General features: G+C 51.1%; 10 protein-coding genes across 10 annotated transcripts; 5 read left to right on the forward strand and 5 right to left on the reverse strand.

Annotated features, from left to right (window-relative positions):
• Positions 1 to 531: 531 nt before the first annotated feature.
• Positions 532 to 4,877, reverse strand: J7T55_007746 (uncharacterized protein; the record flags this gene model as incomplete). Its single annotated transcript, XM_053134424.1, has 6 exons — positions 532 to 2,887; positions 2,995 to 3,124; positions 3,397 to 3,602; positions 4,163 to 4,337; positions 4,404 to 4,711; positions 4,804 to 4,877. 6 exons carry the CDS (start codon positions 4,875 to 4,877, stop codon positions 532 to 534), a joined length of 3,249 nt encoding a protein of 1,082 aa, XP_052987719.1.
• Positions 4,878 to 5,671: 794 nt separating this feature from the next.
• Positions 5,672 to 7,262, forward strand: J7T55_007747 (uncharacterized protein; the record flags this gene model as incomplete). The annotated part of the gene is made up of 4 exons (XM_053134425.1): positions 5,672 to 5,762; positions 6,370 to 6,531; positions 6,884 to 6,944; positions 7,076 to 7,262. The coding sequence occupies 4 exons, from the start codon at positions 5,672 to 5,674 to the stop codon at positions 7,260 to 7,262; spliced, it is 501 nt and encodes a 166-aa protein (XP_052987720.1).
• A 282-nt stretch (positions 7,263 to 7,544) lies between these two features.
• J7T55_007748 (uncharacterized protein) lies at positions 7,545 to 8,804 on the forward strand (the record flags this gene model as incomplete). Its single annotated transcript, XM_053134427.1, has 1 exon — positions 7,545 to 8,804. The coding sequence occupies one exon, from the start codon at positions 7,545 to 7,547 to the stop codon at positions 8,802 to 8,804; it is 1,260 nt and encodes a 419-aa protein (XP_052987721.1).
• A 992-nt stretch (positions 8,805 to 9,796) lies between these two features.
• On the reverse strand, positions 9,797 to 10,238 carry J7T55_007749 (uncharacterized protein; the record flags this gene model as incomplete). The annotated part of the gene is made up of 2 exons (XM_053134428.1): positions 9,797 to 9,816; positions 9,875 to 10,238. The coding sequence occupies 2 exons, from the start codon at positions 10,236 to 10,238 to the stop codon at positions 9,797 to 9,799; spliced, it is 384 nt and encodes a 127-aa protein (XP_052987722.1).
• Positions 10,239 to 12,322: 2,084 nt separating this feature from the next.
• J7T55_007750 (uncharacterized protein) lies at positions 12,323 to 13,242 on the reverse strand (the record flags this gene model as incomplete). Its single annotated transcript, XM_053134429.1, has 2 exons — positions 12,323 to 13,082; positions 13,166 to 13,242. The coding sequence occupies 2 exons, from the start codon at positions 13,240 to 13,242 to the stop codon at positions 12,323 to 12,325; spliced, it is 837 nt and encodes a 278-aa protein (XP_052987723.1).
• A 1,213-nt stretch (positions 13,243 to 14,455) lies between these two features.
• On the forward strand, positions 14,456 to 16,507 carry J7T55_007751 (uncharacterized protein; the record flags this gene model as incomplete). The annotated part of the gene is made up of 1 exon (XM_053134430.1): positions 14,456 to 16,507. One exon carries the CDS (start codon positions 14,456 to 14,458, stop codon positions 16,505 to 16,507), a length of 2,052 nt encoding a protein of 683 aa, XP_052987724.1.
• Positions 16,508 to 17,085: 578 nt separating this feature from the next.
• Positions 17,086 to 17,576, forward strand: J7T55_007752 (cell wall biosis protein; the record flags this gene model as incomplete). Its single annotated transcript, XM_053134431.1, has 3 exons — positions 17,086 to 17,145; positions 17,224 to 17,432; positions 17,507 to 17,576. The coding sequence occupies 3 exons, from the start codon at positions 17,086 to 17,088 to the stop codon at positions 17,574 to 17,576; spliced, it is 339 nt and encodes a 112-aa protein (XP_052987725.1).
• A 727-nt stretch (positions 17,577 to 18,303) lies between these two features.
• On the reverse strand, positions 18,304 to 19,998 carry J7T55_007753 (uncharacterized protein; the record flags this gene model as incomplete). The annotated part of the gene is made up of 3 exons (XM_053134432.1): positions 18,304 to 18,676; positions 18,733 to 19,858; positions 19,923 to 19,998. 3 exons carry the CDS (start codon positions 19,996 to 19,998, stop codon positions 18,304 to 18,306), a joined length of 1,575 nt encoding a protein of 524 aa, XP_052987726.1.
• A 408-nt stretch (positions 19,999 to 20,406) lies between these two features.
• On the forward strand, positions 20,407 to 22,028 carry J7T55_007754 (haspin protein kinase; the record flags this gene model as incomplete). The annotated part of the gene is made up of 2 exons (XM_053134433.1): positions 20,407 to 21,276; positions 21,333 to 22,028. The coding sequence occupies 2 exons, from the start codon at positions 20,407 to 20,409 to the stop codon at positions 22,026 to 22,028; spliced, it is 1,566 nt and encodes a 521-aa protein (XP_052987727.1).
• A 1,681-nt stretch (positions 22,029 to 23,709) lies between these two features.
• J7T55_007755 (uncharacterized protein) lies at positions 23,710 to 24,822 on the reverse strand (the record flags this gene model as incomplete). The annotated part of the gene is made up of 1 exon (XM_053134434.1): positions 23,710 to 24,822. The coding sequence occupies one exon, from the start codon at positions 24,820 to 24,822 to the stop codon at positions 23,710 to 23,712; it is 1,113 nt and encodes a 370-aa protein (XP_052987728.1).
• Positions 24,823 to 26,771: the final 1,949 nt, after the last annotated feature.

The following is a 26,771-nucleotide window of genomic DNA, read 5'->3' on the forward strand; positions in this document are numbered from 1 at the left end:
ATCCTGGGAGGTGGATCAAAAATAATATCATGTTGAGCCTCCGTGAGGACGAACTCAAAGCCGTGGAAAAAAACCTCGAGGCTATGCGAAATATTTTCTCCTGGCTTGCAATAGGCTGTAGGGTTGGTGAGTCGGGAAAACCCTGCCCGTTATATCATCTAGTGCTCAGGGTGGCTAACATTGAATCCGTTGTGCAAGGTGTTCCGCAGCCAAAGAGACTGTGGCTGGAATAGAATACAGCCATGGTGACGTTATATGCACCGCGAGATATAGGAAGAAAGATCGCACCGTACAGATGAATAGCGCACGCCATAGCACCTCTGAGAAGGGCATGGCCTCCACTGCATGTCTTGATTTTCAGACCAATCAATTGAGCAAGTCAGAAGCTACCTCAGTGGTCTTGCTTAATACACCGTTGACAATCAAAAGCATACAGGATTTACAAGTAACAATAGAAGCGTATTTACAGACTTGCATGCATCTCAAAAAGGCGTACGAGAAGACGAAAGTGAGACAACCATGACGTTCTCTCTACGGAGCCAGTTCCTGTTCCGCCTCGCCAGCCTTTGCCACGATCACATCGCGCTCTTTCGCCGTGTATACCCCAGCCGCAACGAAGCTGTCCGCTGTGGAGGTAACCGCCTTCACAAATGCGTCATGAGTAGCAAACGGTGCCTGGTCCCACACCAAATCAAGGAACGTTGGCCCATCGGTACCTGGCGACGCAATGCCCGAGACAGGCACATCATAGTTGGGCAGCCCGTCGTTGCGCTTGCGGTTTGCCACGCCAGTGGCAATGGACCCAAAGACGACGGCCGGCTCGACACGACGGAAGTACGACGACACGGGCTGCGCGTCGCTGATGTAGTATGGCCGCACGGTCAGGTTGCCGCCCTGAGTGGTGAAGAGCGGGTCGCCGGCCGCGTTCTTTCCGGACTGTATAATGGCCGCGCGCGAGTAGTCGCCATCGAGCTTGAGGTGCTGGTACAGCGACAAATGCCAGAAGGTGTCGTTGCTGCCACTCGGCGTGCCGAGGGTCTGAAGCAGCACTGGCCCCCACATGATGGCCTGGGTATCTGGGCGGTCCAGCGCGCGCTCGGTGCGGATTGTGAAGGGCATCTTGACCTCGATCACGTCGCCTGCGGTCCAGCTCCGGCTCAGGGTCAGGTATGTGCCGGGCTGTGCCTCCTCGCCTGTCTGGGCCTCTCCGTTGATGGTGATTTGGTATCCCTTGCGGACCCAGGCCGGCACCCTTAAGTTGATATCCAGCGGGCCTTGTCCGTTCACGGTGAACTTTGCACTGCCCTCACGCGGGAAAGCTGTCTCCTGCTCGACTGTGAAGCCCTTATCCTCCCACGTCAGTGTGGACGGGACGTACAAGTTGACCCAGAGCGTGGATCCATCGGCGGAGCGCAAGTAGACTGTCTCTTGATACTTGGTATGACTCTCCATTCCCGTACCACCGCAGCAGGTGCCGGTGTTGCCAAAGTCGCGCGGTGTACCAGGACTGAGTGGCTGGAAGTAGGTGAGCAGAGGGTCGCTGCCGCTGTCTGTGTCGTCACGCGATCCTGCGATCATATTGAACAAGCCACGCTCGTAATTGTCCATGTAGGTTGCATTGTGCTCGTGCATGAAGAGGTTACGCCCCAGCTTTAGCAGGTTGTACGTCGTGCATGTCTCGGCGCCGTTGGAAGCGATGGCATTGGCGATATTGTCCCGGTTCTGAAACAGCTCAGCATTGGTGTCAGATCCAGGAAAAGTTCCGCCTGTCCCTCCTGTCGCGAAGCCACGGTGAGGCTCTACCCAGCCGTAGAAATTCTTGGCCGCGGTGAAGTAGTCCTCACCTCCACCTTGCTCGAAAATCCTCAAGTAACCGGTGAATTGTGGGACATGCGTGTTGGCATGGAGGCGCTGCTTGCGGCGACGGCCTGGTATGTGGTCTGGCGTCACAACTAGGATGTCCTGGTCGTCTACGGCTGCTCCAAACAGCGACTCCCGGTTGTCAAAAGCTTTGGCAGTTTGCAAATGGCGCTCGTCGCCGGTCAATTGGTAGATCTCTGGAAAGACCTCGTTGGCTCCACCAAATTCACCGCCGATATACAGGTCCCACATGTAGTTTAGGTCGTCCCTGGTCAGATTGCCCGTATAGTCAGGATGGTTCTTGTCACCTATGGTCAGCGCAAGGTACGCCCAATCGGCCATCTTTTCCACGACCTGAAGAGCTTGTGTATTGTTCGTGTTGTAGTATGCATCCAGCAGTCCTCGCATGATTTTGTGCTGTGTGTACCAGGGCGCCCAAGTGTTGGTGCTGAGGTTGCTGCCATAGACAGCCCAACGAGGCGGACCAAGCCTCAGCACCGTGTCCTCTGGGAGCGCACCCAAGTATCCTGGATATGTGGGAATCCATTGAGCGTCATCACCTGCACCGGTGCTGCCGTTGATTCGCGCAGTGATGGCACGCTGACAAGCAGCCAGCTCATTGACCAGCCAGTCGAGCTTGGTTTTGAAAGCTTCTTCGCCCTTCTCAGCGTATGCTTGAGAAAGAGCCGTCATGTAGTGACCTGTCCAATGCCCGCTGAGTAGTCCACCATCCTCCCATCCGCCAGGGGGGGATACACCGTCTGGGTTGGGGCGCCCGGCTTGATTGTTGAAAAGAACCATAAATTGCCGCTCGTCGTAGACATCCAAGAACCCCTTGATTCTATCACGCTTCTCTTGCAGCAAGCCGTTGCCGAGTTTGACCTGATCCAGTCGGAATGGTCGGACTGGTGCCGTGCCTCCGGGACCTTGGTCGGCCGGCGCATCTGCTAAGACTCCCACCGTCATGGTACCGCTACCGACAAGCGCGGAAGTTCCCAAGGCGAATGCCCGGAGAAGCCGGCGCGGGCTGGACCAAAATTCGGGAAGCCGGGCCATGGAAGGAGTCTTATCTACACAACAGATCAGTAAATGATTAGTGTAGATAATATTCAAAAGCGGGCGGACAAGACATACCTGAGTTTTGAGCTCGATACTTCAATGAGGAACTGGGTATAGTGGAGCGATGGGCGCCTTACCATCTGAGACTCATTACCCACTCGGATCTCCTGATACAGTTCAGAGCTCGTGAGAGTCGCCAGAGCGACTGTATACACGCAACAATGGACATGATTGCCCATGACTTATGTTATAGCTGATATCTCGTATTAATTCCTGCTTGAAGCCCGATAAGGAAGGTGTCTTTTGCCGGCTCAGCGATATGAATGATCGCCTGCCCCTCTTACCACCCCACCGCTGCTAATTACCCCGACATCTGAACGGATCAACAAAGTGATCCCGAGTTCGTCGCCGAATTACTGTAACATTATTAAGCCCACCAACCACGAGCAATACCGCGATCACCGCATCTATACTGACCTAGTGATGCCTTCCTGCCTGCCTCCGGATGTCGTTCCCGAAGTGGGTGCACATTAAAGATACCCGGCATGACTGATCCGATTGCTACGCTAATTAGTCCAATCTCACGAGATGCTGGGATGTTTACACAAAAGGTTTCGATAGCGGATTGACGGCTGAACCAGCTTTGCGGCTCTCGGTATTTTCCGACGGCCAAGACATCTGAGCTGTGAGTCGTCCGCATAGATCCGGAGCAACTGTATTCGCTTCCATCTGCATGAGCATAATACGCTCTCCTCCAATGGTCTAGATATCCGGCATCAGACCGTCGCAAATGAGCGAAAGATTGGGTGTGCAGAAATCGAGTGTATCTTCCCTAAAACATCAAGACATCAAATCACCAAGGTGCTTTCTGCCACACCTCGAGATGGCCATGCTCTAGTGCAAATAAGGGGCGATTGCAGAATGATCAATCACTGAGCAGCATACCACTCGGCTAAAGCCTGCCACGGGCAAAGGCCGAGGAAACGCTGGAGTGCAATGCTGGAGTCTACCGAGATAGTCGAACAAAACGGAAACGAAGCGCCAGAATCTATTTCTTTCTATACTTAATGTACATATAAGAACATCTATTTCCCTGTGCACTATTTGCTGCATGCCAAGCTTTCCGGGCAACGTGCTATCCGTGATCTGCAAGGCTTAATCCCCTCCCGTCGGTGTCAAACTCGACTTGCAGCCCAAGTGCATTATGACAGCAGACAGAGCTATCGCCGAGGCACCCACTCACTTCTTACTCTGCTTCTTGTCAAGTGCATCCTGGATCTCTTGCACACTTTCGTCGGAGAGACCCGTGAAGAGAATCGAGTCAACACCTTGGGGCACCGGGTTACCCTCGTTGTACTCGCCGGTGAGGACGCCCGAGAGCGTCATGCACGCGGGAGGCAGCCCCTTGGCGAGGACCTCTGCCGGAAAACAACATCAGCCTTCCTCGCTTGTCTTTTCCCTTTCGTTCAGAGGGAACGACTTACCACCTTCGGCGGGCCCAGAAAACTCGACTGTCGCATTGGTCAACTGGTCGTGGCATAACTGCCAAGCCCGCTGATTGGGGTCCTGGCGCGCCGCGATATGGTGAACGCGATTAAAGGTTCGTATGACATGCAGATCTTGAAAACCGCGCTTTTCGTTCTCCCCTTCATCTTCATCTTCGTCATCGTCATCAGTCAACTTGTCGATTTTACGGGCCGCCTTTACGCCGCCCCTCGCAACACGAATAACTCCCACGATAACCCTGACGCCGGTCATGCCGGCTGTAATCGCTGCGGGAATGGCTGGGGCACTAGTAGTATTCGGTGAGCAAATCCATTCTCATTTATCTGGGAATATCATAGAGGCTCGAAAGTGCGGTGCTGGAGTAAAGAGGGTACTGACAATGGAGCTGGGCAATATTGGATAAGTGCCGCCAGGGCAGTCGCAGAGATAATTGTCGCACGCACGGAAACCATGTTGACTTCTCTATGTGTTGACTTAGTGAGACAGATGAGTTGCTTGATTGGTATATTCGAAAAATGAAAGCCAACAAATGAAATTTAGCATGAAATGAACGAAGATGAGGCCTGCCTCTTTCGGATCGTTGAGCTGAATCGCAATGAAACGCTGCAAGTATGATGATGTGGATTCTTGGACTTCACATTAATTCTCGAGCCGGATTTTATACACCTTTGGAAATAAGAAGTTGGCGGTGATTCTGTGAATTCGACACCATTGAGGATCAAACTTTGCCTCCCCTGGGCCAAGGAAGGTTCTTGACCGGTCAGAAACCGCCCTCCACGGTGCGGGCCACAAAATGTTTCCGAATTGAAAACATGCAAGCGTATGAGATCTTCACTTGAACTGTTCTTCGAATAGAAACGACCGTATCTAATTGTCCGTCAAGAAAGAGGACACCGGTAAGGTCAGCCAGTATCTGCTCCCACATTGATAGAATGGGTCGGTAAGCACCAACTCTACGGCCACTGATATGACGAGGTCTGACGTTTGACAGTCTTGTCATGAAAACACGGGCCATCGAGCACAGGTGGTTCGACCAGAGTGTCCTTTTTACGTTGCTCGACCCCTGGTCGGCCCTTGATCGAACCTAGGTAGCCACATGGGCATTTGGGCCAGACCGGACCCAGACCCTGGTGGGTACTATCGAACGATGTACGGGGAATGGGCCCAGGCCCTGTCTCATACGAAAGAAGGCGTGTAGTAAGTGAGCCACCTGCATCAGTTTGCCCCATTGAGCAGGAATCTCACAATGTTCAACATGCCACCTGAAATCGTTATTGCCACTCAGAGTCAGCACCAAATCTACAGGGACACCAGAAGTGGTCAACATCCACAGACGGGTGTTCTCTCTATTTCGCCCAAGCTCTCATGCAAGCCTACATAGGTATTATACTCGCTGTCTGAAATTGCACTTCAGTAGTCAAGGCTATAGGTATTATAATGATCATGAAAATTACCAAACTGCACACTCGATAGTTTCTGGCAAGGAATATCTCAAATCCATCCGGGGCTGAAGAGAATTAAAAAAAAAAACATATTATATACCTGTTAAATGCCGAGGTATAAAATATATTCAGAGGTCAATGAGTGTCAACCTCATAAACAGAGTACTAGTATGCCAATGATAGCAGCAATCAAGTACCTAATCCAGTAAATCTCCTGAAAGCTTATAACAAGCCAGCCCAGCCGTGGAACATAACCTCTACAAACCCAATAACTTCCCTTCTAGATACCAAAGTACGCCCTTTCGGGTACAAAGCAACATCATCGGCTTGATTATTATCCCCTTTTGTTAAAAAGCGTTGTCTTAAGATACAGCGGTCAGTAAACAGAGGTATATAGAGTCAGTCAGGGCAGTGTTGTTTTCGTACTCGCTATCAGAGAATGAATGCACATTGATAACTCTGTGAACCATGGGCAGATGACGGTCCTCAAACCAAACGACAGGGATATCTCCCACCTCGATCGTGGACGTTCTGTTCCACAAGAGCAAGATGTCGCCTCGATGGAACGTCGGTGTCATTGACTCCGAAATAACACAGACTATGGGAACCCGAGAATCAGTGACAAGACAAAGTGTCTTCCACATCATGAATGTAGATGCCAAAGGTAACAGTATTGTAAGTGCTGTAGAGGCAAGAGAGACAAGTCTCTTAGCTGTGCCCCATGGACTCCAGCGTACTTCTCTGTTGTCTCGAACATGGATTGACATCGCCGTTTGGTAAAATATCTTTTGAGGGCCAAAGGGCGGTACGGGTGCGAAAAAAAGGTTTCGGGAAACCTTGGTTGATGTGAGCACGCAACGACCCAGAGCTTCATAGGGCTGGGATGAACGGGGGCTCTGCACGACATCCGAAGGAGTTGAAAGAAATATGACAGCTCACACTCAAAGGGGGGGGGGGAGCTCAAAAAATTGCTCGTCAGAATATTCAGGATCAGGAACAAGTCAAGGTGTGAGCAGGGGTCGAGAGCCTCAGGGCCCACTCGGATCTACCCACAGGTAAGACGGGGGCGGTATTGTGGTGAGTGGCCAACAAGTAAGCAGGAGCCTCCCAAGGTCGTTAGTAACAGGTTTCTGAGGAGTATGTTTTCCAAGATACCGCACTGTGCCGCTTCCAATTGCTATTGGCCAAATCACATTGTTCCATGAAAGGGGTAGTGAGCGGCAGCTGGTGAAACCAGCTCTGAATGCAACTTCTCAAACCGAGCCCGGCCCTAAGGGCCATTTATTCGAAGCCTACAAGGAAATCAGTATCATGCTATATGTTGGCTACTTTGAGGCTCTTCCTCTCAAGCGTCAATCGAACCACGTTGAAGGCCTGCGTGGCCGAGGCCATTGATATGGACTGAAAGGGGCAACCCCTGTCATTCTCTGAAGAGAACCACATGGATGGTTGCAAAGGCCGACATGGTCGGTCTACCCCGTGGCTGTAGCCGATGTAATCAGATGGGCTTATATGCCACGCCATGGTTTGGCCCATAGGATGGGTGTATTGCCACATTGTTACAGGCCCAAGTGAACGGAATACGGGAGACCATTTGCCCTTTTCACAGACCGGAAATTTCGCATGGCACAAAAACATTTCTTCAGATAGGACTTATTTCATCCGATTCCATGATCCATGAAGATCACAGTCAAGCCATTCTACAATTTCCCCAGGATGGAGCTCATTGCGCTTTTGATGCCGTGTTTGATACCCATCGGTCTCTTAGTCTTCTCAATTCTTGGTTTCCACTTCACACTACATGCCTCAAGCCAAAAGAAACGATCGATCCTCTTCCCTTTCACTGTGTACTTCGAAGTGCTTTCCTTCGCTACGGCTCACAACTTCTCTGGCATCCACCCTGACTTAGTTGGCCTGTGGGGTCTGTGTCTCACATTCAACCTGCTGCACATTAGCTCGCTTCTCTTCATTGAAAGAGTGCCTGCGCCAAATAGTGGAGTATTAAAAGGGTCGGGATCGCGCTGGTTCTCGTCAATTTGCACGTCCTACCACTTCTGGAGCAACCCTCGGCTGCTGCCCCGTTCAGAAATCCAAGAAAACTCCAAATCGCGCCGCCAACCGCTTTCAGTCTTCATTTTTCTTCGCTTTGCCAAATTAATTTTTTACTTCCTTCTCCACTCGAAAATAGTCCCACTGGTCTCCAAACAGCTCATCGGTGTTATCTACATGTCCGATGTCACGTCCCGTAAATCTTCCCTACTGAGGCTGGTCCGCCCATCCAGGCTTACCAGCCGCGAGGTTGTCTTGCGCGCGTACATGGCCGTCTCCTGGATATGGGAGAGCTTTTTAGTCCTCGACGGTGCCAATGCAGCACTCGGTTTGATTGCAGTCACCACCGGCGCGGACAGTCCAGATGACTGGCCCCCACTCTTCGGCAAGCTGTCCCACATTTCAAGAGGTCTGCGCTCCTTCTGGGGCCGCTTCTGGCACCCATTGGCGGTACGACCGTACCGAAACTACGGCCGCCTCATCGCTGATGGCATATTATCTCCACTCTTTAGGCGTGGGGACCGGACCAGAGATTCCATTCTGACTGCCAGGATGCACGGGATGATCACCGCGCTTATCGTGTTCTTCTTGTCTGGACTCTCGCACATGGCAGTGAGTTGGAACCTGGGAATGCACGACTGGCTCGATGTCTGGTGGTTCCAGTTGAACTTCGCTGCCTGCGCCACTGAGACTGCTGTCCTTGCAATCCTCCGGGGACTGGCATGGAGGGCTGGGCTGGTGCGTGAGCTGCAGGAGATTGAGAATAGCTGGCTTGGCAGCTTGGTTGGATTGTCATGGGTGAGCATGTTTTTCTTTTGGAGCGTTCCGTTGTGGAGGTATGAGAGGATTTACAACTCAATAGAAGCAGCTGAGCAGGAGATGTGGTAGGAATTCATACCCATATGAGGGAGTTCATTTCATACAACGTTAGCATTCAATTTCATGATCACAGCAAAATTCTGTAGATACACTAGCTGTGCGTCTAGTAAAGCCAACATTCTGCAAAAGGTCCTCAATCGTGCAGCATTGCGAGTTGCCAGGCTTGAACTCAAATCAGCCCTGGAGAGTCCCTTGGAATTCACTTCCAAAACTGGGTGGGCTGACTGCAATAGCGGGTGGGCCGACTCTGGCTTATTCCTGTGATGTCGTTTTTCTGATATCATAGGTAATTGCGGTGGTACGTCGATTTTAGCTTGGCAGATCCGTTCTGACCTGCGGCCCAATCTTACGCCTAATGCCAAGTCCTGGCCAAAGTCCTGCCCGTATGGGGGCCAGAGGTGGCGTTAAGGAGGATGGCAGGACCACAAGGATTTACAATAAGCCAATCGGAATTATTCACATGTATAATCACCTAAACCAATCTTACTGATATCGTCCCACGTCGTATTGTCCCCATAATTTGACAGATGGCTGACTTTTGAGGATTATGCTTACAGAGGTCCAGCCTCGCAGCCCCGCACCTCGCAGCCTCGCAGCCTCGTCAGAACCCACACTTCCAGGTGTCAATCTGCGGTCTTGATAACCACCTCACAGCGTGCCATTATATCACCATTTGGCTCCCTCCCACTCATAACATTCTGACCTGCGCACCATTTCCAGCCTTTTAATGTACCAACAGCCCTCTGAAGTACCAATCCAGCTCCGCGTTTAGCACACCTTCCAATGGCAGCCAGTCTAAAGTCGACACTTCCTGCCCTTGCAAGGCTTAGGCTTAGGTGTCTTTTCGGCTGCCTTACTCGAAGTTGAAGAGGTCTTTGTGGTGCTGCTACTTGTGGATGAGGAAGTTGAAGATGTTTTGGTAGTACCACTGGTGGTTGAAGAGACCGTAGAGGACCTAGTGCTACTAGAAGATCTAGTGCTACTAATTGAGCCCGAGGGAGTTATTGAAGACCCAGTATTACTGCTTGAGACAGAAGATGTTGTTTTTGTGATCAGCGTAGTAGCAGAGTCCGTTGTACTTGCTGGGCTTTCTCGGATGGGATCTTCGTCCTCGGGGTCCACTGGGTCTGGAAACTGGGGGAAAGGGTCATCTGAGTCAGGATCCTCTGAGTCGGGGTCTTCCGGGTCGGATTCCTCTGGGTCAAGTTCTTCGGCATCAGGGTCCCCTGGACTACTGACATCTTCGGCTCGGCTTCGAATGCCGCCCAAATGAGAGAAGGATCCTCCTAGATCTTTCTTGTGAAATTGAGATACACGGGTCAGATCACGGGGCGTACCGGCATCGGCCAGAGTAGCCACCTGTAAGAAGAGAAATGTGTATGCAAGAAGTCGCACGAAGGAGGTGAGGCCCCTTGTGCGTCCTACGGGACTGGAAGAAGGCATGATGAAGAAAGATCTTCAGTTGAGACGGAATGGTACAATCCGAGGAGTGTCTATAATAAAAATGGGTAAATGCGAAATACTAACTTGATCCGGCAAGAGTATTTCGATCAGAGTGAACAAATATCAAATAATTCCTGTGAGCAAAGAAAAAAAGGGCGATATCACCTTGGACCAGCAAGGATATCTGGATGAAGGGGAAAAGGATGAAAGATCGTCTGGTTTTGGCGGAAGGATAACAAATGGATAGGGATGGGAGGGCAATGATTATTTTGTATCAATCCAGATGTCGAGAAACCACCATTGTTCACAATAGCGCAATGTTGGAAAAGCGCGTCATCATCAGGGACGAGACCACAGATGACGCCGGTGTCAAAATGTTTTGGTGCCTGAGCCCACCCTGGCATGATGAACCCGAGCCAGGGGAAGGAGACTTCAGAACAACGCGGCTAGATCTCCTATCTTTGTCTCGACTGCACCAGAAGCACTAAGTTGACCAATGTTGTTGTCCCTTGCATCGCAGGAGACTGGAGAGACAAAACACGGGGCTTTGGATGGTTATGGTCAAGCCCCGGTAGTCGAGGAATAGGTCGCAGGGAGGCGATGAGGCGTTTTGGGGAAGGCGACCTACTTAGCGGTCCTTGAAGAATGGTGCTGACCAGTTTCAAGCTCCCGTTGTTGTTCTCACACTTGAGGCACATGGTGATGGTATGGCAGGACTGCCAGGTCGTAGCCGGCTGACCATCGTCTTAGGATTGACGGCACTCACTCGGCCTTGATTCATCGGATGCTGAACTTAACTTTTCTGGTCTACGTCTCGGCTGGATAGCCTACCATTGGGACCTCTCGTCGAGGCTGCTACAAACAGTCCTCGAAAGGTCAAGTGGCGGATTGAAACCAGACCGCAAGGAAGTGGCCATGGCCTCAAAATACATCTTGTGGGGGGAGTGGCTCCAGGTGGGGGATTGGTGTGCATGATATTGGGCTCGGCATAATAATATTGTAGCCTTTTATGTCGATATCGAAAGTTGCATGGTTCGATGGGGCCAGAAAGTTTGTGGGGCTCCAGGTCGGAATAATCGCGTCCGCCCCGTCGCCAATTGCTGAATGCTGACCGCTGACGGCCAAATACGAGTGTCTGAGATGGCTGAATCAGGATCAGTAAGCCATCCGTCAGTACAGCCTCGCATCCAATACAAGCGAATCATCAAGTTGCGGTGTTGATATCATGAGGATGATGGTCTATGAACATAATTGTTTCTGGTGCTGTTTCTATACCAAGACCAGCGTGACAGCAAACTCCATTACCTCTAATGGAATGTACAGTGTCATGCATTCGAAAATACGTCGTTCTCAGTAGGATCGAAGTGATTTGAATTAATAGGTGCTCAGTGTGATTCGTTGAAACAAGACTGATTTCCATCAATTCCATATTTTAGGATCCCCATCTAAAGTGGGCTGGAACAGGATTATCGCATGAAGTAAATTGGGTATTTTAAACTGATGTTTAGTTTAGACATTCATTATATGATTATACGTGAATTTGGTGACTGTTTTATTATTGTCGGTGCCCGGGCCGAAGAGGCAACGAGCTGGGCAAAGATCTGAATCTGAACAGCGTATTCGTAACAACAAAAGAAATATGCTTGTGGGGCCTTAGAGCGGACTATCAGAGAAAAGAGACCATCTTTTTACGTACGTGAGATTCCGGTGAAAGCCTTTGGTGACGGCTTCGTGTCTGAGATCTCGTGTTAACAATGGCAACAGAAGGTTTAGCAAGTCCGACGCCTTAGGCGAGATGTATCGCCGGATCAAAGAGTCAAGCTTTGTTTACATGGTAGAATAAGACAACGAGGAACAGAAAAGAATCCCAATAATCAAAAAGAAAATCAAATTTAAAACCCAAATCCCAAATCTAGATGTCGTCCGCCTGCAGATCTCGTCTAATTGCCTTCCTGTATCTTGTTTAAGTCTTGTCACAATGATGAATCTCCTCAGGCAGCGTTCCCATCCGGTGTGCACATACACCAACTCAAACTGTTTTTGACAAGAGCACTTCCACTTCAAGCTTTGATCTTACCCTTTAATCACTGGGTCTGCCTGCTACAGCCTGGTCCCAATTTCTTCTCCACCGACTGGGTACCAGCTACAGCCTCAAATCGGTATCTCTCACCATCCGCTCGAGCGTCGTTATCGTAAATCATGGATTTGAAGTCGGCGTCTTTCAAAAACGTAAACTCTGCCTTGATCTGCGTCCTGATTGTGTTGAATCTTCCCTCGTCCATGGCCGCGATGGTGACAGAGACGGGCTCCACTTGGGATCCCATGTCACCCAGGGTCTGGGCGGCCTTTTTGCCATCTGCCTCCTCTTGCCCGCAAAAGATATGGAAGACGGACGGAATATCGTTCTCATTCCAGAGAAATACGGCAGAGCATCCGCTCACATTTATGACGGATATCTTGTCACCAGACTTGACTTTCAACGCTGTGATCCACTCGTTCTCGTCCAATTTGTATTCGCCGTCTGTCTTTTCTGTCTTTTGAGCTCTTTCAAGGGTCCTTGGCATAAAACGAAGCCTTCTGTTGATGGAGCAGGCAGTAGCTACACCCGTATCGCTGCTAGTCGTCGCGCTGCTAGTTTTCACACTGCTAGTCGTCGCAGCGGGTGCCTTCGCGCTGCTGGTTGTAGTGCTGCTCGTCGTTGCGACAGCCGCCTTCGAAGTACTGGTGCTTGTAGTAGTAGTCTTCTTCTTGTCTCCTTTTTTAGCCCGGGCATCTAGTTGCACTGGGACTAAGGTGGTCGCCGCATTGTCATAAACATTATCGCCAACGACGTTAAGACTGCTGCTATATAAAGGACGTGAAGATCAGTATGAAGCTCACTTATTATGAAATACCAAGAGTTTCCATCTTAGGAAAGCCTATCTTACCGGTCATTGACTGCTTGGAACGCGCTGACAACACCGGTGACACTGCCCAGTGCTATAAGGACGTTGGTGAAACGCATTTTGGTTATCAGTAAAGGCGTAGAGGCGATATTGATTCAAAGAACCGAAATATAGTACCAAGGTCCTGCCAAGGTCCACAGAAGGTAATATTGAAAATGTTGATTATGGTGAGGAAGATTACCCAGCCAAAAGAAGGAAAATCTAGGGCCGAGGTCCTGCCAAGGTTCACAGATGGTGGTGTAAAGAGGGATGGTTGAGATGAGGAGGATGATGAGGATGATGAGGATGAAGAGAGTTGATGGTAAGTTGAGCTGTTGGGCCGCTCTTATTTATTTTGTACCTCAGTTACTTATATTGATCTTGTGTACGAGTGTACTCCTTCCTCGAGTATTGGGAAGACCTGTGAGAAACAGTCGTACGAGCATCGCGAAACCATATGTGGCCGGAATATGTTCAGACCATTGGCCTTCCCAGGGAGAAGAGAGCATGAGGAAGACCTGCATAAGATACGATCATACGAGAACCTCAAAACTACACCAGGTTGGCGCATGCCCGGACCATGAGCATGCTGAGGAGTGAAAGACCCGGAGGCTCACCGACCCGGTCATAAGGCCATCGGCTACGGCGAGGCTGATTCTCATCGAATTAACGTAGAAGTTCAACCCACAACCACTCTCACACCGACTGGACCTTGTAAGTTGGATACATGACTGTATTGCAATGAGGTGTGAAGCTGGCATGATCAAGGCGTGCAGTTTGCCTACACGGCAGAATAATGACTTGATTATCTCTGCTAGCATTTTCTACCGATCCAGCGGAACTATGAATAACATAATACTCTGGCATATTTATTACGATCCCGCCTGGGCATCACCTTCCTTTACTCACCAAATTGAGCGACCTAAGCTGATTTACGCAGTAAAATTCGAGATGTAATGTACGAACATCTGATTTGAGTTTCATGCTAAATCGAGGGAAACCACTGTATAAATAAGGATTCGTGTCAGATTTCGATAGGCCTATTAATGACACCTGGAGCCTTAGACCGCTTTGACAGGCCACATCTGGTGATGGGCAGGGCTCGCCCCCGCGAAAGGGCCTGGAAGGCAGCCTAGGTATAACGTAAGCACCAGGCTGGTTTGGTATATATTGTGACTTCACCCGCTGTCTCACAACCCATCCAGTGTTTTCGTCTACCTTTCGATAAACCTCATTCTGGCTCTCAGCACCATCGGTTTTACTTCCTACCACTTTCATTGAGCGGTGTCAATCATGGCGATGGATTCCGCCAAGCCGGGCCTCCATGATTTGCCAAATGAGACATTACAGCAGATAGCAGGTCACCTCAACGAGTTGCATCGACCGAGTCTCTATGCATTCAGTTTGGCGAGCGAAACTTGCCATAGTGCCACAAATCCATCAATATTTCACCATATTCACCTCAATGTCAGCAGTCGCGAGGCTTTGCGGCGCGACATCGATGCTCTCGTCAAGACCCTCTCCCGTACAGAGTCCGCACGCCTCATCCGCTGTCTCAGCATCAAAGGGGCTCTGCGTTTGTCTGACGAATCAAAAATTGAGGGTTACAAATCCTGTACGCCAGACCGCCATAGCTGGTTCAAGTCGACTGGCGTCAACGAAATCTTGGGAGATGAAGAGCCATATTACACTTCGCCGTATGTCGTCTACGATGAGCCTGTTATCGAAAAGTCTTCCGAAGAGGATATGGCATGGGCGCCAGTCGTCAGGTTGATGAAAACAATACCGCACCTTACCAAACTAGTATACGACTGCCGGAATCAATTTCCGCCCAGCCTCCTTGACGCCCTCCATGAACACCACCCCCAATGCAGACTCTACCACCTCACTTTTCGATTTCGAACCCTACTATGGGGTAACCCGTATCCTTACGAAATGGCATTAGCCACGTCTCCGTGTCTGTATGGTGTGAAGCTTGCATGCAGTTGGCGGGATTCGGAGGGCGACGATGACTTCAACCAAGAGGCGATGTTAGAGCTCGTTGCCGGTCTTGCGCCCAATTTGAAGGAAGTTGTTGTCATGAAACTTATGCCGGAGAACGCGGTGAGATATTACCGCCGCCCGCGAGAGCCGTGGCGAGGTCTTCCAGGTTTTGTCTCCGGTGGGTCTATGGGGTCATTGACCTCTCTGTCGCTCATCGGGAACGTGGAGTGGAGAATGCCGGATGTTCTCCAGATGTGGTCCAAGCACACAGACTTCAGCTCTTTGCGTCACCTCACCCTTGGGGGCGGTTATGGGTGTGAGAACATGGGAATGGATGATGAGGTTATGGAGAAGGTCGCTCAGAATTACTGTTTCCCTCGACTGAGGACACTTTGCATTCGTCTGGAACGCAACGACCGAGCAGTTGAGAGACCCAGCTACGCCAACAGCGCCATCGCCCTCTTCAGGTCACTCGAACCTCTAGATGAGCTTTCTGTGTCTGGCCCACTTGAGCCCAAAATCCTGGACGCCATTCTATACCGCCATGGTCAGACATTGAAAAAGTTAATTCTACGTCCCTATGAAAATCAATTCACTTTAGACAATGGTCGACCGCGACGAGAAATACCCATGACATTCTCAAAAGAGCATATTCTACAGATCCAGGCCCAGTGTCCGGAGTTGAAAGAGCTGGCCGTTTCGATTAAGCGCACGAAATCCGATGAGTTTGAGGCTGAGATCTATAAGAGTTTCGGCAAGATGGAACAGTTGCAATCCCTCTTCCTCACCCTGGATTGCTCGGACTGGCGGGTTACTCGAGATCCCGAATCGAGGGACGACCCTTCATTCGACGAGATGGATCGCGAGACCTTCAAATTACTCGACTATTTGAAGAATGGCCACCTGCGAGAAAACCTCATGAACTGTGCGGTGGACGAGACTCTGGCGCGATCAATTTGGGAGACAATCTGCCAGAACAAAATGGGCCGACGTTTGGAGTCTCTCAAATTGTGGACCGCCAGGGGCGGCCAATGGGGCAACAGCGGAAACAACGGCGCCATACCACCAGTTATTAATCATCTGAGTCGTTCGTGGCTGATTGAGCGAGTCGCTCGAGATGACATGAATGATATCACCGTTAGGGAACTGGGTCGACAAGTGAGGGAGGCCCGCGATCAGGAGATGACAGATGAGATGAAGCGGATAGCGGAGTACTTGAGAGCGGAAAAAGAAATCGAAATCGAGCCAGTGGATGTAGCGGAAGACTCGGAGGTCGTAAAAGTGCTTCGTCGCATCTGGCCTCGCAAGGAGGGCAGCAAAGATTGGCGCGAAGATTGGTCAAGTCTTCCTCTGCAGGTTTGATGTTCCCAGAGTTGTCAATGAATATATTGTGGCCGATACACCTCCGAAGATCTTCCCAGTCTCTCAAATGTACTATGCAGAGCTGGCTACTTAAGGACGCTTGCTGTTCGTTGAAAAGACTCGGATATAGATGAGGTGTTACCTGTGGCCCGTCGCGGGAAATATGCAGCCAGCTTGCTGCTCCAAAGAGGAGTTTTATGCACGCCTAGAAATATTCCAGATGCCTGTCACACTTGCTCGAGATATTCAACAGAAGGTAATCTGATGCTACCAGAAGCGCTCAAGATATATATCGACGGATTTCTAAAGCCAGTGTGCATATTTTGAGGAAAGGCGGATGGGACCCTAGCACTGACAGTCGTTTCGCCATTGAGTTCTGGACCCCACCTCACTGACCTGACCCCGACAACCTCAACGCTCCGCTCCGCTCCGCCCCGCGTTATCCCAACTCCCACCTCGCACCATCTCGGCATCCAGAACGCCACCTCACAAAGCAAATGAACCGTCTCCTATTCCGCTCTAGACCACTGCTCTGTTCACCCAACCGCCTGCACCCTTTCCACCGAACAGCGGTCAGAATGGACTACTCGAGCGTCCCCACACCGGAGCGGTGCTACGCTGACTTTTGCCTCGTCCCTGTACGTTGAAATATGCCTGCTTCCGTCCTCCCATCTCACGATATATCACAAGATCGAGCTGACATACTGCCCACCCAGGTCGGCACGGGCGAGCTGTCGGTGGCCAAGGAGGTCGCCGAGGTGCAGAAGCTCCTCAAGGCGTCGGGGCTGACGTACACGATGCACTCTGCCGGCACGACGGTTGAGGGCAGCTGGGACGAGGTCATGCGGGTGATCGGCCAGGCGCACTCGGTGGTGCATCAGGTTGGGCCTCAGCGCATCCAGACCTCGATGCGGGTTGGGACGAGGTAAGTCACTCTTGAAGGGGGGATGAGAAAGGTGAGGGGGGTTGGGGTGAGACGGGACTGACCTGAAGCCACAGGACGGACAAAAAGCAGACTGCTGCTGATAAGGTCAAGAGGGTGGAGGACTTGCTGGCGGAGAGCAAGTAACTGAGCGGTGTCGACCAAGGTCTGGTGTGGTTTAGATTGCCCGATGGTTGGTTGTGTGGACTCTCCTCGCATGCGCCTGGCAGTATGGAAAAGTACAGGTCGCCGTACACTTAAGCAGACTTGAACCACCAACAGCAAGGTTCTGTGGTGTAGCGTAAATGGTCTGGATTGCCCAGTCATTCGTGAAACTTGCGTAGTCACCCTTTCAACTCCCGCTCTAGTCAACTAGAAAATATTTCGACAATCTCTGGGAGGGTGGGTGATTTGCGTACAATCTTAGGCGATACAGAACGCAGGCACCTTGGGTGCCTGCCTTTTTTTCCTCCTTTTTTTCATCTTTTACTTCCTCGGCACCTACCGTTTGTTGAAAAGAGACGCCATCATCATCGTTGTTTACCCCCCCCCCCCAAGGCGGAACCGACCTGAACGTGGCAGTGCGTTTGAAAACATCCCATGGCATCGGATCCCTACCCTAATTCACCAGCACCATAACACCCTAGCGGCTTTCCCAAGGTACAGCCTGGTATTACGTAGACGAGAGTGAGGTAGTCATGAAAACGACACGGGCGTGAGGGCCCTTCAAAAATGGCACAAAGACAATGAGTACATTGGCATTAAGCTTATATGATTTGGATAACTTTTGAGTAACTCCGTGATACGTCCATAGATCAGTTGACACTATGACATTCGACATCGTACAGTAACAGTCGTCATTTGAGACCTGCTTCTAACCCCGAGAGGTCATCTTCTTCTGCTGCTTCCTCAACTCCTTCTCCCGCTCCCTTTCGAGGTACTTCTTTTGACCCTTGGCGTCCAACTGCGACAGCTCCTGGTCACGCTTGGCCTTCCTGGCCTTTTCGCGCTCGAAGTTGCGCTCCTCGCTCTTCTCTTCCAGATCCGCCTTCTGGATCTGCTTAGCGATGTCGTCACGGACGCTCTTCACCTTCTTGAGGACCTCAGGGCGGAAGTGGGCCTCCTTAACCAGCTGGTCGGCGATGCGAATGAAGCATTGGAAAATCGGCAGAAGCGGCTCATAGTTGTTGTCGGAGGGCAAGCGGTACTTGAGGAAGATACGCTTTCTAGGCGCGGTCTCGTCGAGTCTGTGGGACAGTCAGCTACGAACGACACACTTGGCCCAAATCAGATGGAAACTCACGTCTTGGGCCTGTCTACAGGTTGATCGGAGACAATGAGATACTCGAACAGGTCACCAGCAGATTCGGCGGCCTTGGCAAGCTCGTCTGTGAGAAGAACCTTGGTGATCTCGGCGCTCTCGCTCATCACAGTCAACCAGATGGGCAGCTTGGAGTGGTCTTTAGTGAAGGTAAGGGAGACATCGAAACGCTCATCCCGGACCTGCTTCATGCGCTCCTTGTTGACGATGGCCCAAACGAATCCATCATAGGTGCTCTTGGTGTTGCTTGTCTTCAGTTCAGCGGCACCTGGAATGCCTGGAACCGTCAGAGCCTCCTTCCCGTCGAAGGGGTAGATAGCCGCCTCCACAGTATCCTGGGGGGCCGGGAAGCTGTCGAAGAAGAGGCTGAGGCCCCACTCGGCGACCGACATGAGAGGGTTGAAGCGGCGGATCAGACTGAGCTTCGCGTCCATGAACGCAATGTTCTGACGGCCAGTCGCGTAGGTGGCGAACTCGAACAGGGACTTCTCCTTAAGCGCCTTCTGGGGCTCAGCAAGGTCAGCCACGAGGAAATCAGTCTCGCCATCGCCACCGCTCGTCGGAGAGCTACCAAAGCCGACGAGCGCGAACTCGGAAGCCAGGGTCTTGGAGTGCGCCTTGAGCCATTTCCTGGCCTTGCTTCGGTTGAGGCGGGAGCCGACGATGTGCAACGTGAAGATGAAGACTATGCAGGCAAGTATGATGCCCTCGGCGCGGAAGTCGGCCAGGGTGTAGCGCTCATCCAGTCGGTACCATTTCGTGTAGGGAGGGCTGGTAGGGGCCGGGGCGTTGGCTCCCAGATTCGCACCGCCCAAAGGCGTGGTAAACGCGGGCGAGGGCTCTGCGGCCTCTGCAAAATCGGCAAAGTCTGTGATGGAGTGGAGGTCAGCACAGCACAGCACTGCGAGCTTGTGTGGAGCCCTTGACGCAAGGTCCAGGAAGAAGTATCCGCCATGCATCCAGACGGACCTGCTCGCCAGGCACCAACGGCGATATGCACCAATTGGTGGAAGCAGACACGTCGGACATCGAGTATCCATCTGGCGACTCTTCTTGATCTGTTGGAAGTTGACAAATCTACCCCGTGGTGCTCGAAGGGCGGATCGGACTGTGAATGTCCAACAGGCAGCTCCAATGGTCGGAAGGTGTCAATTGATTGCGGGTGCGCGTACCTGAGTCAGCGGAAGGGATTGGAGATGCTGAAGACTTGCTTCCTCCTCCGAGGAAGTCCTTCAGAAGGTTGGCCATTGTTGGTGTCTCGCGACGGGGGCAGTCTGCGAGCTGAGTCGTCGTCGGCGGGAGAAAGAGGCGACGTTGTGGAAAATCCTACAAGCTTCCACGACATTGGGGAAGCTCGGCTTGGCGCAGTGCCAGCTCCACACCAGGTTTGGGGTGAGCTGCCAATGGCACAATGGGTGTCACATCGGCACGGACCGGGGTTGTCTTACATAATTGCCTTGACGGGCTGTTGCCCTGCCAACACGATAGCGTCATATTTACTTGCATCTCTGCAGCAAAGAGCAGCGCACCTGGGTCTACGCCTTCCATCCAACCAGCCGAGCTCCAGTGTGGAACCGTTCAAACGCCTCAGACACCTAGACCAAGCTTCCTACATTCCCAACCCGCCGACTTGAAAATGTTCAGCAGATGACAAACATGTCGCAGAGAGCCTCCGTCCGAACTTACGGCAAAAGGGCCAGGAAGCCTCAGCCCGGGAAGGCTTTGGCGGAACTGGACGTGAATGTCTCAATGAGCACAACCACATCCAAGAGCACGGATTCAGACGACACCATCACCAAAATCACGAAAAAGCTCAAAGACGTCACAATCCACGATGGCAAGAAGACCAAGTCCTCAACGAAACACAAGCTTGTCCTGCCGATTCCCGAGTCGGCGTCACTGCCGCCACAGACCCCCAAAAGACCACGCCAGCAGGATGAGCCAAGCCTGAGTCTTACGTCTCTGGAAATTCAAGAGGACTCCCAAAGCCTTACCTGGGAGGATGTTTGTCCTTTCGGCGACCGGATCGAGAAGATTGCAGAGGCATCTTATGCGGAAGTCTACCGGATCACCAACGACCGAGGAACCAGCATCATCAAAGTGATCCGTCTGGACTCTCCAATCAAGCCTCAGACAAAGGTTCAGCAGAAGTCTGGCCTCGTCGATGAGGATCCTCACAGCGAAGATGATCTCGCAGGAGAGCTGCAAATCTCGGAGCTCTTGGCAGATATTCCAGGATTTGTGATCTACAAGGAGAAATACACCGTTCAGGGCAAGACCACGGCAGCTCTTTTAGAGACACATCAAACCTTCCACAAAAAGATGAAGCGCAAGGATCCAGATCGCTTGCAGTTCTATCCGTCCCCAAGCCGGTACTTGAATGACACCAAGTTCCTCGTCGTGGAGTTAGGCGATGCCGGAACTGCTCTCGAGGACTTGGAGATTGTCTCAATAGATCAAATCTGGGACATTTTCCTGCACGTTGCAGTTGCTCTTGCACGGGCGGAGAACTTGGTGAGGTTTGAGGTAAGAACAGTGTGTCAAGTAGCCTCCTTGCAAGTTAAGTGCTGACTTTCGGGCAGCATCGAGATCTGCACGAAGGAAATGTGTGCATCCGTGAAGTCAGGAGCGCAAAAGCGAAAATGGACAAGTCTCCATGTCGATTTGGATACTCGGGACTGGACGTGACCATTTTGGACTATGGCCTGTCGCGGGCAGAAAATGTCGAAGACATCTCCGCACGTCCAATCGCCCAGGACCTGGAGAAAGACCTAAGCCTGTTCACCAGCACCCACGCAGCACAGTGCAAAGTGTACCGGCAGATGCGGTCATATCTGCTGAAAGGCGACCGCGTCTGCCTACCACCCAAATCACACAACAAGCCCTACGAGAAGGGAGTCAACGGGCCAGTGTCATGGAAGCAGCACCATTCGTACACCAACGTCCTATGGTTGTCGTATCTCTACGAATACCTTGTTAAGAACTTCAAAGGCGGCAAAAAGGACTTGACATTGTTCCGACGAGACTCACAAGAATTCTGGACGCACCTCAACCCCGAAGCCCCTCCAGAAATTCTGTCATTCTCGAGCGCCGAGGATGTCGTCGAGTTCGCAGTTGAGGCTGGCTGGATAGAAGAAGACCAGCTCATCGGCCCGAATGGCGACACCAGCTTGTCTCAGATTGGGGACGAGAGCATAATAGAAATACGGTCGTCCCGAAGAGACGAGGTGAGTCTTAGGAGATCGCCGAGGCGACGTGCTCAGCCTCCTGTGGACTGAGGCTGCAGTCCCTAGTGGGGAATCTCAAGAAGGGTCGAGCTGCACGTTCGAGTTCTTCATCAATCACGACGTTATGACGCATGATGGCGGTAAGGAAGTAAGGCCAGTCTGCATTCTGCACATTGATACCAGCGGCATAGACGTCCACACAGCGAACATCATTAGCTGGGCACAGGCTCTCCTTCAATATAGAAGTGCGAAGTCATTCTTCAAGGTGACATAAACCCTGCGGTGAAGCTTGATCAGTACAAGACTGTATGGGCAACTCTGATATGCGTCCAAATCCCAGGCTTCTCGCCTCATGACAGTTCAATTTACGCAGAACCAGCGAAGATAACCTCAAAATCGTACTTCATGCCAATACGGCTTAGGGGCAAATTCAACCAACGGTGGCACATCCGTATCGAAGGTCGCCCCTGCTTATACAAGAATTTATGTAGGCACGACTCTTCGAAAGCACAGTGCACTTATTTCAGCCAGATTCGCTGTTTTCGTCTGAACAAATTCTAAGCATGTTGGACGAATTTATTCTCCTCTTCAAACTGCTGCATCTTTTGCGCCAGCATCCGCCTTTCTTCTCCTTTCAGCTGCGGGTTTGGAAGGCCAATGGTGCACCTAGGAACAAACAACCTCGTCTAATTTCCGTATTGACCTGGCATAAATACCATTAATCGATAGAATTTCAGGTTGTCTCGGAATCAAATGGATGACCGTACTTCCCTTTTGCCCGAGTCTTTGGGACTGTCCAGCCTGCATCTCTCCGGATACTCCCTACTCCTTCGTGCGCGCGCACACACACACTCTTTCTTGATGTGTCTTCACCGGCTTAGATCAGCCTCTAGCTATAATTCTATGCTCCTATCCATGGAATCCATTGAATGAGGGAGGTGTTTTGGCAGGACACTCCCATTGAAGACTCAGTGAAGAACCTTTACCATGCTAAGTCGAGGTACACACCATGAGATCCTACGTCAATTGTTTGCACCGAGAAAAAGCCGCGTTGAAGCTCAAGAAATGCGAGAGAGTTCTCGCTTGGATGGCCAGGTACGCATATCTAGGAAACAGAATAGCTGGAAGGAACAGAACATGAAAGCATCTTTGGTACCTCGGATTCCCAGTCATTAGATCGCTACGTATTAAACATCACTGTACTCACATCGTAGTGCGTAGGGAGATGATGATGCAGAAATGACCGCGCAAAGCACGCTGGGTCTATGTAACTCATTCTGAGACCACGACTTTCTGCACGGGGGGAACCTTTAGCGACCGTCTTTATTGCAATGCCTCGAGCATCCAGACCAAAAGCCGACATGCCCTATGAACCACAGTCCATGCAATATTCGTGTTCTATGCCTCCCGCTGCAAATCCAATCCTACACACCCCACCTGCCTCATGATTAAGACATCCACCTTCTTCTGACCATTCCTCGTTGGCCGAAAATCTCAAGGAAAGTGCCGTCTTGTGGCGTTCATTGTAGTATGCGCCACTTTATGTATTCGCAGCCGTGGCGGCGACAACGGCATCGACGTAGGCGGCGGGCTAATAAAAACAGTCAAGCCATGGAACACCTGTGCGGGGCTCCTCAAAGTTATCGACATGGCTTCGCATAACTTTGCGAGGAATGCTTGGTAAAAGTGATGGAGGCTGTCTGCAGAGTTTCGGGTTGTCGCTCTTCTCCTCTCAAGTGCTGACTTGCCAATGTGCCATGAGATCGCGCACCCAATCCGCCGGTTCTGTACCAAATGGTCCGCCCTTTTTGGGTCTTAAATACAGACTGTGCTTTCCTCTACCACCTTCGTACTCTGACTCCCATGATTCAAGGCACTGAGAAAGCCTGATGTTGTTCGAATCTGTCAGTTCTGCCAGAAAGTTGGAAAATGGATCGAGGTCAGACTTCCTCAAAACGAAGTATGAGCGAACACGCGGAAAGGCTTTCTTTTTCCAATCTCTTCGATAAGCCCAGGACCGGTAGCGATTCAATTTATCAAAGTCGAGGTCAAATTTGAAGGATTTGAATTCGGCGAAGACACAATGCTCTGCATCACATATGTTTCCAAGCCTGACGAGTGCAAGGGTGGAGACTCTGTGACGCGTAGCGGCGGATAACTTTGCAGATACGTGGCGGCAGGCTACTTCTTGGAGAAAGGGAAAGTCTGTCCCCAGGATCTTTGAAGCATTCTCAATGCAGAAGTGTACTCCGCAGTCGTAGTCGTCAATAAATATATCATGCTCCGGACTGATGTAGAATACACCGGTGCTGGACGCCGACTCCTGGACCTCGCCAACGGAACTTGCTCCGAGGACACATAGCTTCCGCCACACAAAGAGAGACCAGTGTCTCTTCAAGTCAACTCGAAATCCTTCCTCATACTCTTCAAGGTCCATGAAGTCTCGGTCGCTCCAGGGGGGCCTTTCGTATTCGTAGACTTCCAACTCATCTTCATATCGATAGACGACATACTTGTCCGTGTAGCCCCGGATGATTCCGTCCACAGCCCGTTCGAAGCCTTTGGTCTGGCCCCAGTGCTTGTCCTTTTCCAGACATTCGACCTGGTCCTGACGGACTGGAGGAACAGCGTAGATGTCGAGCTTGACATTGTAGAAGGCTTTGGCGCACTTTCGAGACTCCTGGTTGACGAGAAGTAGCGGGCTAATGAATTGCTTGAAGGGCACGACACGACCCTGGTAGAGGAGGATGCGTCGATTGGGGCGATCTTCGATCATGGCCTGCTCCCAGATCTTGAGCCGCAGCTCCTTGGGAAGGTCTGAGAACACGTGGAATGTCTCTGCCATGGCTGTTTCTATTTGAAGGTTCAGCGACCGCTGGAGACATCGTCACCAGCGCCAAGGGGCGTCGAGTGCTTACCTGCAAGTAGCTTTGGTCTCTTTCCTTCTGAGCTGACAAGTTCGTACTACGAATGACTGGCACGATTTACGAGCACCTCAGTGTCTTGAAAAGCCTGTGCTGCAATGACTGCAACGATTGAGTTGAGTGGTTTGATGGTCTCGTTCGTTTTCAGAAACAGTGGTTTGTTGCTTGATGTGTTTGTTGGAAGGTGGAGGGGTTGAAGTGACGTGGCAGGCAATGGTTGCGATTGGTTTTTCTCTCCCTCTCAAGAGGAGTTTCTGAAGATGGACCCAGGAAGATCCAGATTTTCGAAAGTCTGAATTGGTTTCTGCTTCTCAAGTCCGCACGCGGCTGGACTTGATGGACTTGGGATCGGGGTTGGCGCTGAGCAGGGCAAACGGACTGGGGCAGTTTTCTGGGAGGAAACAAAACAGGCGTAGCTTGCACTTTCAGGCCTCTATTTTTCGAGTCACAATTGTAGTCTTTTATGGTTTGATCTTTTACCACGAGTTTTGGGGGAGATCTTTCAAATCAACCACACTGCCACTTCTCTTTCGATTTGCTTGTAGCTATCTGCTTTTCAACAAAAACCCCCAATATCAGCAGCGGGCTTCGAACGAGGAAAAGCGGTTCACTGCAGCATACCCGGTCTAGTTTGCTATTTGTGTGTCATTCTGCTAACATGGACCGTCTCCGCTGGCCAGGGTTCTCGAGTTTCTGTCTCCTACTGCCTGGTCAATCCCCCATTCTTGTGAGGTGATCATAATGGTTCTTGAGCATCCTGAATTTCCCTGTCCTTCGTCAACTCCCATCTCTGATGTAGGATTGGGTTTTGTTCCTCCCGAATTTTGGACAGATGTTTCAGCACATTCGATCCATTTTTGGAGGATTCGTCTTTACTGCCAGATTTAATACTTGGAACCACCACCAACCCTTGAAAGCGAGGCATTAAACAATATTGCAGAACTTGGTTTTACCTGACTCTAGTTCGCCGTGAGGTGATCCGTATTCTAGTGAACTCTACAAGGAAAAAGACCAGGTGTGAAGATTAGAACACCATCCAGTCAGTGGGCACTTGCTTCAGCCCGCACGCAGATACTCAAGCTCCATAGCGGGCCACACTAAGGAGTATTCGTTTCTAAATCTAGGCATCTGTCTCGATCTCCCTCCCAAAGAAGTTCTGATCCATACCGGAGTATGCGGAGCGACACGCAACTCAGCTCGGCTTCTGTACAGCGGGCGCCAGTGTGGAACGGACTAGCCCCTATGGCACCGGGAGCATCGTAACTTTATCTCGTCCGATGTTATCAGATATCGTCCGAAGTCATCGATGGAGTGTCATAGTTGATTACCCAGTAATTAAGGACTCGGGGATTTTGCATTAAACATGCCGAAACAAATGATGCACCATGTCTCGTTCCGCTAATATCGTCTTCCTAACCTAGCTTCCAAGAGAACCCGGTACGACTCCTCGGAGAGCAAGAGAACCCTCCATAGATTGTGCATTTGGAATCAAATGTCATACATGGCGCATGAGACTCCTGATGTACTGGTTTTTATCCAGCAATCTTGCCCTATGAGAAGGCCTGAATCTGCCAAGACAGTGTGAACGTTTCAAATCTCCCGCGTGGGAGCTATAATGTGTCATCCACCGACAGAATTCCGCCGAACGCCGGTGGCTTCATTCAGTCGGATGTCTGCCGATCACAGGGAAAGGTCGCATGCATAACACGAACGCAGGAGCTCAGCCTTGAGCTTACATGAGCTTGGTCATCTTCGGCTGGCCCCCAACCTGGCAAGCTGATATAGCCAAGGAAGCAAACAATACATCCTGGGTTCTCATGAAGCTCCTGTCTTGCTTTGCTGGAGCTTCTTGGAGCAAAGAGTTCTTCAT

The sequence above is a fragment of the Diaporthe amygdali genome (assembly GCF_026229845.1).
Source record: "Diaporthe amygdali strain CAA958 chromosome Unknown NODE_45_length_313557_cov_64_577745, whole genome shotgun sequence".
In the NCBI taxonomy this organism is placed as follows: domain Eukaryota; kingdom Fungi; phylum Ascomycota; class Sordariomycetes; order Diaporthales; family Diaporthaceae; genus Diaporthe; species Diaporthe amygdali.